At 43.9% G+C, this 15,157-nt stretch overlaps 1 protein-coding gene across 1 annotated transcript in view; it reads left to right on the top strand.

Annotated features, from left to right (window-relative positions):
- RET (ret proto-oncogene) overlaps positions 1-15,157 on the top strand; it is a 150,911-nt gene that overhangs the window by 113,077 nt on the left and 22,677 nt on the right. The window contains exons 10-12 of the mRNA XM_038744123.1: positions 4,503-4,622; positions 6,755-7,011; positions 15,004-15,151. Coding sequence (XP_038600051.1) covers positions 4,503-4,622; positions 6,755-7,011; positions 15,004-15,151 — 525 coding nt within the window. The remainder of the gene's footprint in view (positions 1-4,502; positions 4,623-6,754; positions 7,012-15,003; positions 15,152-15,157) is intronic.

The raw sequence follows: 15,157 nt of genomic DNA on the forward strand, positions 1-15,157 counted from the left end.
CACACAGTAAATGCTTAATAAATATGGTTGAATGAATGAATGAATCTCCATCTCTGGACCTCTCCTCCAACAATTTTCCTTTTCTTCAGGTGTCCCAAAAATCAGGAGGTAGGACAGATTCCGACATTCCGGAATAGCCTGCTGAAATAAGTGCTTAGTACAGTGCCATGTGAATAGAGCTCTGGGCTGGAAGCTAGGATCTTTGGCTTCTAGTCCCAGGTCTACGACTGTGGCTCCCAGCATGTCATTTAGAGAAGCAGCATGGCTCAGTGGAAAGAGCACGGTCTTTGGAGTCAGGGGTCATGAGTTCGAATCCTGGCTCCACCAATTGTCAGCTGTGTGACTTTGGGCAAGTCACTTCACTTCTCTATGCCTCAGTTACCTCATCTGTAAAATGGGGATTAAGACTGTGAGCCCCCACTTAGGACAACCTGATAGCCTTTGTAACCTCCCCAGTGCTTAGAACAGTGCTTTGCACATAGTAAGAGTTTAATAAATGCCATTAAAAAAAGTCACTTAACTTCTCTGAGCCACAGTTACCTCATCTGTAAAATGGGGATTAAGACTGTGAGCCCCCACATGGGACAACCTGATCGCCTTTGTAACCTCCCCAGTGCTTAGAACAGTGCTTCACACATAGTAAGAGCTTAATAAATGCCATTTAAAAAAAAGTCACCTAACTTCTCTGAGCCTCAGTTACCTCATCTGTAAAATGGGGATTAAGACTGTGAGCCCCCACGTGGGACAACCTGATCACCTTGTCTCCCCCCCAGTGTTTAGAACAGTGCTTGGCACATAGGAAGCGCTTAACAAATGCCATCATTATTATTATTATTTAGCTTTCTGAGTCATAGTTTCTTCACCTGCCATGGAGATTATGACTGTTGTGAGAACCAATTGGATAGTGGAAAGGTACTTCCAGGGGACAAATGAATATACCGTGTAACTCAGGAGAATGCATGTTACACCAAATATTCTCGTATAATTCATGATTGAAGTGACTAGGTGTCTGCATGTAGGAGGAGGCTGGAAATTCTCCTCTAAACCTTGCCACTCTTCCTGCTTTTCATGCAGCGTGGATCAGTGGAAAGAGCCCGGGCTTTGGAGTCAGAGGTCACGGGTTCAAATCCAGACTCCGGCAACTGAAGCTGCGTGGCTCAGTGGAAAGAGCATGGGCTTTGGAGTCACAGGTCATGGGTTCAAATCCTGGCTCCGCCAATTGTCAGCTGTGTCACTTAACTTCTCTGTGCCTCAGTTACCTCATCTGTAAAATGGGGATGAAGACTGTGAGCCCCCCATGGGACAACCTGATCACCTTGTAACCTCCCCAGCGCTTAGGACAGTGCTTTGCACATAGTAAGCGCTTAATAAATCCCATTAAAAAAAAAACTGTCAGCTGTGTGACTTTGGGCAAGTCACTTCACTTCTCTGTACCTCAGCTACCTCAACTGTAAAATGAGAATTAAGACTGTGAGCCCCCTGTGGGACAACCTGATCACCTTGTGACCTCCCCAGCGCTTAGAACAGTGCTTTGCACATAGTAAGCACTTAATAAATGCCATCATCATTATTATTATTATTATTACTTAACTTCTCTGTGCCTCAGTTACCTCATCTGTAAAATGGGGATTAAAACTGTGAGGACCCCAGTGGGACAACCTGATTACCTTGTAACCTCTCCAATGCTTAGAACAGTGCTTTGCACATAGTAAGTGCTTAACAAATACTATTATTATTAATATTATTATTATTATTATTATTATTATTATCATTATTATTATGTGAGCCACTAGGTGGCTGCAGTGTCAACCGTTTGGGTCATTCCCAACATCCAGAAGTTCATCACCACCCTCCCCCTCCTGTAGGTCGGATGGAGAGGGCATTCATTCATTCAATCGTATTTATTGAGCGCTTACTGTGTGCACAGCACTGGACTAAGCCTTTGGGAAGTACAAGTCGGCGACATATAGAGACAGCCCCCACCCAACAACGGGCTCACAGTCTTGAAGGGGGAGACAGACAACAAAATAAAACATGTGGACAGGTGCCATGTCGTCAGAACAAATAGAATTGAAGCTAAGTGCACATCATTAACAAAATAAACAGAATAGTAAATATGTACAAGTAAAATAAATAGAGATTTATTAATCTGGACAAAGAGGGGGCAAGAGGATGGAAATGCAGGGGACTCTAGAGGGTGGAGCATGCACTTGGGGGTTCCAACCCAGCTCCCCCAATTCATTGCCTGCTATGTTGCCGATTTGTACTTCCCAAGCGCTTAGTACAGTGCACTGCACACAGTAAGTGCTCAATAAATACGGTTGAATGAATGAATGTGACCTTGGGCAAGTCATTTGGCTTCTCCTGGCCTCACTTCACTCATCTGCAAAATGGGGATGATTCGCTACCTGTGCTCCCTCCTACTTAGAATGTGAGCCTCAAGTGGGACCTGATTATTCATTCATTCATTGAGTCGTATTTATTGAGTGCTTACTGTGTGCAGAGCACTGTACTAAGCGCTTGGAAAGTACAATTCGGCAACAGATAGAAACAATCCCTACTCAACAACAGGCTCACAGTCTAGAAGGCGGAGACAGGCAACAAAACAAGTAGACAGGCGTTAATACCATCAAAATAAAATAGACTTATAGAGAAATATACACATATATAGATATACATATATAGATATATGATTATCTGGTATCTATTCCAGTGCTTAGTGCTTAGTACAGTGTTTGGTGCGTAGTAAGGACCTAACATATACTGTCGTTTTTCTTATCATTATTAGACTGTGAGCCCCATGAGAGACAGAGTCTGGATCTGCTTATAGTGTATCAATTTGGTGTTTAGTACATCGCTGTTCACATAGTAATTAATTTACAATTACTATTATTATTATTAGTAGTAATAATAATAGGAACCTCATAATAGGACCATTACCTCACTATTAGGGTGACCATTCATTCAGTCAGTCATATTTATTGAGCGCTTACTGTATGCGGAGCACTGTACTAAGCGCTTATTTCAGCATGCTATTCCGGAATGTCGGACTCTGTCCTACCTCCTGATTTTTGGGATACCTGAAGAAAAAGAAAATTGTTGGAGGAGAGGTCTAGAGATGGAGATTCATTCATTCATTCAATCATATTTATTAAGCGTTTACTGTGTGCAGAGCACTGTACTAAGTGCTTGGGAAGATACAATACAACAATAAACAGTGATATTCCTTTCCCACAACAAGCTTACAGTCTAGAGGCGGGGAGACAGACATCATGCTTAATACAGTGCTCTGCACACAGCATTCAAATCCTGGCTCCACCGGTTGTCAGCTGTGTGACTTTGGGCAAGTCACTTAACTTCTCTGGGCCTCAGTTCCCTCATCTGTAAAATGGGGATGAAGACTGTGAGCCCCCCGTGGGACAGCCTGATCACCTTGTAACCTCCCCAGCGCTTAGAACAGTGCTTTGCACATAGTAAGTGCTTAACAAATGCCATCATCATCATTATTATTATTATCCATTCACCTCTGCTGCCTGAGCAGAAGCAGCAGTGACCCTGGCTCAGCTGGTGGCTCAGTGGAAAGAGCGCGGGCTTTGGAGTCAGAGGTCATGGGTTCAAATCCCCACTCCACTATCAGCTGTGTGACTTTGGGCAAGTCAGTTAACTTCTCTGTGCCTCTGTTACCCCATCTGTAAAATGAGGATTAAAATTGTGAGCCCCCCCCATGGGACAACCTGATTACCTTGTAACCTCCCCAGCGCTTAGAACAGTGCTTTGCACATAGTAAGTGCTTAACAAATACCATTATTATTATTATTATTATTATTATTATTATTATTATTATTATTATGGGTCCTGACAGGGCCACTGCCAGTTTTCCTCGTACTGAATTTGACCTACACAAGTACATTTCCCCCGGAGCCACCATTACAGTCAACGTAAAAATGGGGACCCAAGGGCCTGGTCATCTGACCCATCCTTCACCTAGTTTCCTTGGGGTCTCCAGTTGGAAACAATGGAAAAAAAGAGGGGGAGACAGGCAAATCCTGGCCCTGTATCTTAGGCACCTTTCTCTATCCACCTTCTCTCTCGCCTTCATCCCTTGGGCCTCCTTCCCCTGTCTCCCTTCTCCCTCCCTCCTCTGTCTCCCTTCTGTCATTTCCCTCTATTCTAGTTAACTGTCTCTCCCTTTTCCTGTGCGTCTTTTCCCCTAGACCCTTCCCCCTTTTCTTCTTCTCCCCCTTTCTTCTTCACCCCTTTGTCCTCTTTCACCCCAATTTTCCCCTTTTACCCTCCCCTGTCCGATCTTCCTGGCCCTGTTCCATGAAAGGTACCCAGATTCCACGTCACCTTAAAGCCACACCCTTTATCCTACATACAGAGCCTTAATTTTACACCACTTTTATTGTATAAAAAGTCAGTGTCCTAACGACTGTGAACACTGAAGGAAGCAATGGGGTGACCAGGCTGTTGACCTCAATTTCTTCTGTCTCCCTGACCAGGGGGCGAAATCATCGGTGGTCATGAGCGCGGGGACCGCCGGGGAATAAAAGCTGGCTATGGCACCTGTAACTGTTTCCCAGAAGAAAAGAAGTGTTTTTGTGAGCAAGAAGATGACAAAGGTACAAGGGTCAAGATGTTGGGATTGCCAGCGCCCACGTTGGAACTGGGCATATGCCACATTCAAGCAGAGCCATCGCTTAGTTAGAGTAATAGGGCCCAGCTCTGCCTGGAGGGTGGCAACCAAATCACCCAGTCCATTTGGGGAGACTCCAAAACTCTTCCATTTGTAGTGACAAGCTAAAATCAATCCATTCGGAATTGCAGAAACCAAGCTTCTAGCTCTGAAAAAAATTCAAGTGTACTCTACCTCAGTGGAAGCTGAGTTCCAAGAAAAGGCAGCTTTTTTTAGTCAAAGGAGGGCTAATTTCCCAGACAACGAGTTTATATACACAGGCTAACAACACACGTGCAACCCACACACATGTCCCTCTATGCCTGGCTCTTAGCTAAACAGGAGAAGGAACAGTTTCCTTCAGGATCTGCAAATGCTGATGACCTAGGGAGTGCGGTGTCCGCAGAAAGGTTAAATAGCTGGAGGTAAAGGATGGTGGTAGAGGAGGGAAAACAACTTTCTTCCTCTCTAAAGGTAACAATAGGTAAGGGGAATCCGTTGGGACAGCACAGTGTTTCTTAATTAATATTCAGAAGAAAATCCCAGAGGAGCTGTTGCATCCCAAAGGGACATGCAGGTTTAGTTAAAAGTGAGCCAGTGAGAGCAGAAGCAATGGTTTTTATTGTGCACCTACTGTGTGCAGAGCACTGTTTTAAGTGCTTAGGAGAAAACAGTGCCTTGAAGTTGGTAGATACAATCCCTGACTTCAAGGAGTTTACAGTCACTAACTGAGTTCAGGTCTTCTCCTGCGTTCGCTTCTCACTCTGTTGCCCATAGGAAGAAAACATACTGATGCTCCATAAGTTTTATAATTATGAAACTTTAAAAAAAAATCTAAAAAATAAATAATTATAAAACATATTTATTTTATTATAAACACAATTCAAAATGTACAGAATACAACACCTTACTGTCCTTCCAGTAGAGGAATGGAGATTGATGATATCAGGGGAGATCAGTGACAGAAATTGCATAATAATACATCTTTTAATATGCTTTTTGACTTCAGTATATTTTTTATGCCAAACACCTGCATTACCTGCAGTCTAATCCCAGCTTCCCCACTTGCCACAGCTGTGACTTTGGGCAAATCCCTTGACTTCTCTGTGCCTGAGTTTCCTCATCTGTAAAATGGGGATTAAATATCTTTTCTCCCTCCCCCTTAGACTGTGAGCCCTAAATGGGGCAGAGACCATATAATAATAATAATAATGATAGTATTTGTTAAGCGCTTACTATGTGGAAAGTACTGTTATAAGCACTGAGGGCTACAAGATGATCAGGTTGTCCCATGTGGGGCTCATAGTCTTAATCCCCTTTTACAGATGAGGTAACTGAGGCACAGAGAAGTTAAGTCACTTGCCCAAAGTCACGCAGCTGACAATTGGTGGAGCTGGGATTTGATCTGATATGATCTGATCTGATGGTACTGTTTCTTCCCCAGCACTTAGCACACTGTTTGGCAGATAGTAGTGCTGAGCAATTATTGTTATCATTATTATTATTATTGTTATCATTATTGTTAAAGTAAAAAGGAAGCAGATTTTGTCCATACATGACGACCCTGCCCTGGGTGAGCTCACTTTTGTGTAACTGTCTTGCATGATGCTTGGCTAGTGTGTGGGGGGCAATAGAACTTAGAACACCATTCTTTTTCTGAAAAACTCCTCCCCTATTCCTGAAAAAAATAGAGAGCTTCTTGAATCCAGGACCTGCTTAGAACAGTGCTCAGCGCTTAGAACAGTGCTTTGCACATAGTAAGCGCTTAACAAATACCATCATCATTATTATTATTATTATTATTATTATTAAATCTGCCACTTTTCACAGTACAATGTGACAATGACCTGAACCGAGAAGCGGTGTTGGCTAGTGGATAGAGCACAGGCCCGAGAGTCAGAAGGACCTGGGTCCTAATCCCTGCTTTGCCACTTGTCTGTGACCTCGTGACCTTGTGCCTTGTGACCTTGTGCCACTTGTGACCTTGGGCAAGAGGGGAGGGCGGGAAGGCCAGAGGAAGAAGTCTCCAGTCCTTAAAGGGGCTCAGAGCCCTGAGCCATTCTGCCCCTCTACCCACAGAAGCACTCTGCGACGACGTCTGCCGGACGGTAATCGCGGGCGCCGTCCTCCTCTCCTTCATCATCTCGGTGCTGCTCTCGTCCTACTTCATCCACCGCTACCACAAGAACTCGCCCAAGCCGCCCATCGCCTCGGCGGAGATGACTTTCCGACGGCCCGCGCAAGCCTATCCCATCAGCTACTCTTCTTCTAACGTGCGACGGCCCTCTCTGGATTCTCTGGAGAACCAGGTGTCAGTGGACACCTTCAAGATCCCTGTAAGAGTTTTAGCAGTAAGGGAACCTTTCGGGGAGAGGGAGGGGAGGGAGCAGGATTTGGGGGTTTCTTATCTTTGGGATGTGAAATGTCCTTATTTGGTCCTACACAAAAAAGAATCCCAAAACGGCCCCCTGGAAACGGGTTGTGTGCATAGGTTTGAAATCAACTGGGAATGTGTCTATTTATTGCTGTATTGTACTCTCCCAAGCACGTCATAATAATAAAAGTAATAATTATGGTATTTGTTAATAATAATAATAATGATGGCATTTATTAAGTGTTTACTATGTGCAAAGCACTGTTCTAAGCGCTGGGAGGATACAAGGTGATGAGGTTGTCCCACGTGGGGCTCACAGTCTTCATCCCCATTCTACAGATGAGGGAACTGAGGCCCAGAGAAGTTAAGTGACTTGCCCAAAGTCACACAGCTGACAAGTGGCGGAGCCGGGATTTGAACCCATGACCTCTGACTCCAAAGCCCGGGCTCTTTCCCACTGAGCCACGCTCCTTCTCTGAGTGCTTACCCTGTGCCAAGCACTGTTCTAAACACTGAGGTAGATACAAGGTAATCAATCAATCGTATTTATTGAGCGCTTACTGTGCACAGAGCACTGTACTAAACGCTTGGGAAGTACAAGATGGCAACATATAGAGACAGTCCCTACCCAACAGTGGGCTCACAATCTAAAAGCAGGTTGGACAGAGTCCCTGTCCCACTTGAGGCTCCCACTCTAAATCCCCATTTTATAGATGAGGTAATTGAGGCACTGAGAAGTTAAGTGACTTGCCTAAGGTCACGCAGCAGACAAGTGGCAGGATTGGGATTAGAACCCACGACCTGACTCCCAACCCCATGCTCCTTCCACTAGGCCATGCTGCTTCCCATGTTCAGTGCTACTGCACACAGTAAGCGCTCAGTAAATATGATTGAATTGAATAAATGGTATTAATTGCATACTTACAATGTGTAGAGCACTCTACTAAGCGCTTGGGAGAGTACAGTATAACACTTTACCCCTCGAGACTCTAAGCTTGTTGTGGGCAGCGAATGCGTCTGTTATATTGTTATAGTGTACTCTCCCAAGTGCTTAGTACAGTGCTCTGCACACAGTAAGCGCTCAGTACGTACAGTTGACCACCAGTTGGTAGACACATTTCCTGCCCACAAGGTTCTTACAGTCTAGAGGGGGAAGCAGAAAGGGTACATTTCCAAATGCAAGGGTGACGCAGAAGGGAGTACAGCGTGGCTCAGTGGAAAAAGCACAGGCTTTGGGGTCAGAGGTCATGGGTTCAAAACCCTGCTCCGCCACATGTCTGCTGTGTGACCTTGGGCAAGTCACTTAACTTCTCTGAGCCTGTTACCTCATCTGTAAAATGGGGATTAAAACTGTGAGCCCCATGTGGGACAACCTGATCACCTTATATCCCTCCCAGTGCTTAGAACAGTGCTCTGCACATAGTAAGCGCTTAACAAATGCCATTACTTCTAGACTGTGAGCCCACTGTTGGGTAGGGACCGTCTCTATATATTGTCAACTTGCACTTCCCAAGTGCTTAGTACAGTGCTCTGCACACAATAAGCGCTCAATGAATATGATTGAATGAATGAATGAGTAGGGGAAATGAGAATTTAGTTGGGGAAGACCTTTTGGAGGTGATGTGATTTTACTAAGGCTTTGAATCAATCAATCGTATTTATTGAGCGCTTACTGTGTGCAGAGCACTGTACTAAGCGCTTGGGAAGTACAAGCTGGCAACATATAGAGACGGTCCCTACCCAACAGCGGGCTCACAGTCTAAAAGGGGGAGACGGAGAACAAAAGGGGAGAGTGGTGGTCTGTTGTATTTGAGGAGGAGGGAGTTCCAGGCCAGAGGGAGAATGTGGTGAATATTCCTTAGCAATTTGGATTTGGAGTCTGGAGCAGATAACTCTGTACTGTTCCCTGGTAATTGCAGGAGCAAGGCAGTTCTCCTCACTAGCTTGGGTGTTTGCTTCCCGGCTGTTGACAGTGTGCAAATTATTGAGCATTCTTTCAGTGGGAAAAGAAAGCCTTTTTTATGAGCATTTTCTTCTGAGTCCAAGGGGAATGAGGCCAGAATTGCAGAGGGGGAGAGAGTGCACTGTGTTGTGGAGAGGAGTTCCAGGCAAGCCTCAGTTTCCCTAGTGATGGATTCACTTAAATGTCCAGTGGGATGTGGAATTTCTGAGGCTTTGACATTCCAAATGGTTCTGACTTTCATTTTCCTAGTGTTCTGGACAGAACATACTCCGAGGCAGAGAAATTGAAGCCAGCTGAATGTTCATGTAATCCCCACCTAAAAGCTGTAGCATATGGGTAGAAGAATGAGTTGTATATTGTATGTTCGGTCTAATACGTAGTAGAGTGAAAATGGCAATATGGAGGGTTTTGGCCTAGCTTTTTCAGCTATCTTTAAAAAAGTCTTTTGTCTTGCAAGTGCAGAGTTTAGTCATCCTTTTTCCAGGGTACCTGGATAATTTGGCACCAATCAAGTAGTCAGTCAGTTGTATTTATTGAGCATTTTTACTGTATGCAGAGCACTGTACTAAGTGCTTGGGAGGGTACACTATAACAATATAACAGACACATTCCCTGCCCAAAATGAGCTTACCGTCTTGAGGGGAAGATAGACATTATTATAAATAAATAAATTACAGTTATGTACATAAGGGCTGTGGAGCTGGGAGGAGGGGTGAATAAAGGGAGCAAGTCAGGGTGACGCAGAAGGGAATGGGAGAAGCGGAAAGGAGGGCTTAGTCATAGAAGGCCTCAACTTAATCAGGAAAGGCCTCCTGAAGGAAATCTGCAGCTTGGTTTTTTCAGTTTTATTGCTAATCCCCCAAGTGATTCATAGGGTTAGCACTCATCCTCCCCATATTCTGTTCATTTATCTGGGAAATTTCTAAAAACAAACCCATTGCAAATTACTCCTGAGCTTAGGCAGATAACCAGTCTCTCCTGGACGTTTGTATGGCTCACAGACAACATCTCAGATAAGACAGAGAGCCTTACTTAAGTTTTAAAATCCAACAAGATGGAAATTGATCAGACCATTAGGGGAAGAGGAGACCAGAGGCACAAACCCTGCAGGATCACATCTGGAGCTAATAATTAATGGCAACCCCATCTTTCTGAATTTCTTTTGCATGTCATCTCTTCTGAGATGCTCAGAAGCTCATTCTCTTTCACTCACATTAGGTTCTTTTCTAATAATAGTAATAATGATCACCATCATCATCACTTACATTAGGTTATTTAATAATTATTATTATTATTATTATGGCATTTGTAACCTTAGGCAAGTCGCTTCACTTCTTTCATTCATTCAGTCATATTAATTAAGCACTTTGTGCAGAGCACTGTACTAAGCTCCTGGGAAAGTACAATAGAACAATAACCAGTGTGCCTCATTTACCTCATCTGTAAAATAGGGATTAAGATTGTGAGCCCCTCGTGAGACGTGGACTGTGTCCAACCTTGTGTCTACCCCAGTGCTTAGTCGTAATAATAATAATATTAATGGTGGTATTTGTTAAGCACTTACTATATGCCAGGCATTGTTCTATGCACTGGTCTAAATACAAGGTAATCAAGTTGGACACAGTCCCTGTCCCACATGGGGCTTACAGTCTTAATCCCCTTTTTACAGATGAGGTAATTGAGGCCCAGAGTAGTGAAGTGACTTGCCCAGGGTCACACAGCAGACAGGTGACAGAGCCAGGATTAGAACCCATGACCTTCCGACTCGCAGGCCCATGCTGTATCCATACAGTGCCTGGCACATAGTAAGTGCTTTACAAATACCATTAGAAAAAAAATGTAAAAATGTGTGGCCCCTATCTGAAAGGCAGAAAGTTCAAGAGTCCTCCAGGCATGAAGCACCAAGTGATTCCATTGGGAAGCAGCATGGCATAGTGGAAAAACCACCAGCTTGTGAATCAGAAAGTCATGGGTTCTAATCCCAGCTCTGCCACTTGTCATCTGTGTGGGCTTGGGCAAGTCTCTTCACTTTTCTGTGCCTCAGTTTCCTCTTCTGTAAAATGGGGATTAAGACTGTGAGCTCTACGCGGGATGGGAACTGTGTCCAACCCAATTTGCTTATATCCAGCCTGGTGCTTAGTACAGTGCCTGGCACATAGTAAGCCCTTAACGAATACCATAATAATTTTTATTAGAGGCCTGGTGCTTTGTTTGTTTTTTAAAAACTATAATTGAATAAAGATCTTATTAAAAATCATCAGTTTTCTTTTTGGTTCTAGAGGAGTTTGTCCTGGCCCCTAAGAACTGAAAGGTGTTTTTGGAAGGGTGGCCAAAAGGACCTAGTTTACAGAAACACTATCTTCTTGTGTGGTGCTAAATGCTGGGTCTGTAGTACTTGGATGGCAGATATTAGTGTCTTGCTCTCTATTTGCTTTAATTTTTCAGGTTGTTTACGGCTCTTGGAAGCAATTTGAAGCATTTCATAACAGACGGCTAGCTGTGATGAAGTCTTAAAAAAAATCCAGACAACTTTTAGGGAGGTGGTGAAATAAACAAAAAACACTTAAGTTTTAAACAGCATGTTCTAATGGAAAGAGCCCAGGCTTGTGTTCTGATCCCGGCTCTTCTCCTCATCTTGCCCAAGGTCACAAGTCACTTAACTTATCTGTGCCTCAGTTTCTTCATGTGTAAAATGGGATTGCATTATCTGTTCCACCTCCTACTAAGACTGTGAAGCCTATGAGGGAAAGGGACTGTGTCCAATCTGATTATCTTGTATTTACTCCAGCGTTTAGCATAGTGTGTTGCACATACTCAGCACTTAACAAATACCACAATTACTATTATTAGTGCTGTAATAAATGTGCATTCTCTGAAGTTTCAGAGAATTTCCCTCAAACTTTTTTGTGGTATTTGTTAAGCACTTATTACGTGTCAAACATTTTTCTAAGTGCTGAAGTAGATACAAGTAAATTAGGCCAGATACAGTCCCTGTCCCGCATGGGGATTACCGTAAATAGGAGGGAGAACAGGAGAACCGAGGCACAGAGAAGTTAAGTGACTTGGCCAAGGTCACACAGGAAGCAGTTGACAGATTGGGTATTAGAACACAGGTCTTTCTGACTTCCAAGCCCGTGCTCTCTCCACTAGGCCATACTGCTTCTCTTCAAGTAAATGCCACATTTGGATATTATTCTTGACACGTGCAGTTAGTCAGCCTGTTCATTTCAACTATGAGGCCGAAGAAATATATATTCCCCCAATTATAGGAGTATCCATCCTCTCTTCTTCAGTGGTCCTTAGGGCCAGGGACATATTAATGGTGTCACAATATGAATAGTAATGCTGAATAGAGTTCCTCTTTGAGCCAAAGTATGGCATAACCATTAATGCTGGAGCATATTGATATTAGTGGTTTAGATAATGGTTATTGCCAAAGTTCATTTGTGGTGTAATTTTACATTTTCCAAGCAGTTTGCAAATACCAGTAAACCCAGGGAAAATCCTATGTAAGCTAGATGAAACTGAGTTACGGTTCGGATATACACAATGATATTAACTGGATCATTTATCTCCAAAATATACTTTGACTTAAAATATATTTTTCAGGTGAAAGTATGTTTTTTTCCCAAAATATCTGGATTGTTTGGTTAATTCAGAGTTGTGTAATTGAGAATCAGTTAATCAATTTTATTTATTAAGTGCATATTTATATAGAGCTCTGTACTAAGTGCTTGGGAGAGTACAATACAATAGAGAAAGTAGACCCTGCCCTCTAGGAGTTTCCAATCTAGAGGGCGAGGCAGAAATTAAAATAAATTGCATGAGGGCATGAGGGTGGAGTGAATAACAATCAGTGGTATTTACTGAGTGCTTAGTGTGGGCAGAGCACTGTGTTAAACGCTTGGGAGAGTTGGTAGACATGTTCCCTGCAGAAGGGAGAGGGAGTGGGGAAAATTAGGGTTTTGTTGGGGAAGGCCTTCTGGAAGAGATATGATTTTAATAAGGCTGTGAAGGTGGAAAGAGTGGTGGTCTATTTGAAGGGGGAAGGAAGCGGGCAAGGAAGGGGTCGATGGCAACATAGACAATTTGAGGTTCAGTTGGCACTTGGCATAGAGAAGCAGAATGTACAGACCGGCCTGTAGTATGGAATCAGCAAGATAAGGTAGGAGGGGACGAGCTGATTGAGTGCTTTAAAGCCTATAGTACTGAGTTTCTGTTTGGGGCTGAGGTGGATGGGCAACCACCAGAGGGTCTTGAGGGAGCTATGGACTGAATGTATTTTTAGAAAAATGATCCAGGCAGCAGACTAAAATTTGGACTGGCGTGGGGAGAGACAGGAGGTAGGGATACCAGCAAGGAAGCTGATGCAGTAGTCAAGGGAGGATATGGATATGGTAGGGTGGATTTAGAATCAATTGAACAGTCTTATTTATTGAGCACTTATTGTGTGTACCACACTGTTCTGAGCACTGGGGAGAGTACAGTATAACGGACTGGATAGAAATGTTCCCTGCCCACAACAAGCTTGCAGTCTAGAGGGGGAGACAGACATTATTATGAATAAATAAATTATGGCTATGTGCATAAGTGTTGTGGAGGTGAAGGATGGGTGAATAAGGGGTGCAGATGCAAGTACAGTGGTTTCACAGAAGAGAGTGGAAGAAGAGGAAATGAAGGACATATTGGGGAAGGCCTTCTGGAGGAGATGTGCCATCAATAAGGTTTTGAAGGTGGGGAGAGTGATCATCTGTCAGATCCGAAGAGGAAGGGGGTTCCGGGCCAGAGGCAGGATGTGGGAGAGAGATCGGTGGCGAGGTAAATGAGATTGAGGTACGGTGAGTAGGTTAGCAATAAATCAATCAATCAATCAATCATATTTATTGAGCGCTTACTGTGTGCAGAGCACTGTACTAAACGCTTGGGAAGTACAAGTTGGCAACATATAGAGACAGTCCCTACCCAACAGTGGGCTCACAGTCTGAAAGGGGGAGACAGAGAACAAAACCAAACATACTAACAAAATAAAATAAATAGAATAGATATGTACAAGTAAAATGAATAAATAGAGTAAAAAATATGTACAAACATATATACATATATACAGGTGCTGTGGGGAAGAGAAGGAGGTAAGATGTGGGGGATGGAGGGGGGATGAGGGGTAGAGGAAGGAAGGGGCTCAGTCAGGGAAGGTCTCCTGGAGGAGGTGAGCTCTCAATTGGGCCTTGAAGGGAGGAAGAGAGCTAGCTTGGCGGATTGGCAGAGGGAGGGCATTCCAGGGGGATGATGTGGGCCAGGGGTCGATGGCGGGACAGGTTAGAACGAGGTACGGTGAGGAGATTAGTGGCAGAGGAGCGGAGGGTGTGGGGTGGGCTGTAGAAGGAGAGAAGGGAGGTGAAGTAGGAGGGGGCGAGGGGATGGACAGCCTTGAAGCCCAGGGTGAGGAGTTTCTGCCTGATGCACAGATTGATTGGTAGCCACTGGAGATTTTTAAGGAACGAAGAAACGAAGGATAAAGGAACGAAGTGTGCAGGCTGGGTTTTAGTAGGAGAGCAGTGAGATAAGGTATGGGGGCAAGCTGCTTTAAAGCCAATGGTAAGGAGTTTCTGTTTGATGTGGAGGTGGATGGGCAACTACTGAAGGATCTTGAAGAGTGGGGAAACACGGACTGAACGTTTTTGTAGGAAAATGATCCAGGCAGCAAAGTGAAGTTTGAACTGGAGTGGGAAGAGATGGGAGGCAGGGAGGACAACAAGGAGGCTGAGGCGGTAGAATTTTAGAAGCTAAAATTACTACAGAAAAGTAAGTAAGTCCTGACTATTGAATTCATAAATATAAGAAAACTATAATTCAGTATCAATTCTATGACTGGTGATTCGTTTTTAGTTTTTTAACTATTTCACTGGCTATCACTTCACAAGTTTACTCTTCTTCCAATTCCCTTCTCTTTCTTCCTCTCTCTCTACCCTATTTTCCACTCCCTCACTTCAGGAAGATCCAAAATGGGAGTTTCCTCGGAAGAACCTGGTTCTTGGAAAAACTCTTGGGGAAGGCGAGTTTGGGAAAGTTGTCAAAGCTACAGCTTTCCGACTCAAGGGAAAAGCCGGCTACACCACCGTGGCTGTGAAAATGCTGAAAGGTACCA

This window comes from Tachyglossus aculeatus, chromosome 3 (genome assembly GCF_015852505.1).
Source record: "Tachyglossus aculeatus isolate mTacAcu1 chromosome 3, mTacAcu1.pri, whole genome shotgun sequence".
NCBI classification, from domain to species: Eukaryota; Metazoa; Chordata; class Mammalia; order Monotremata; family Tachyglossidae; genus Tachyglossus; species Tachyglossus aculeatus.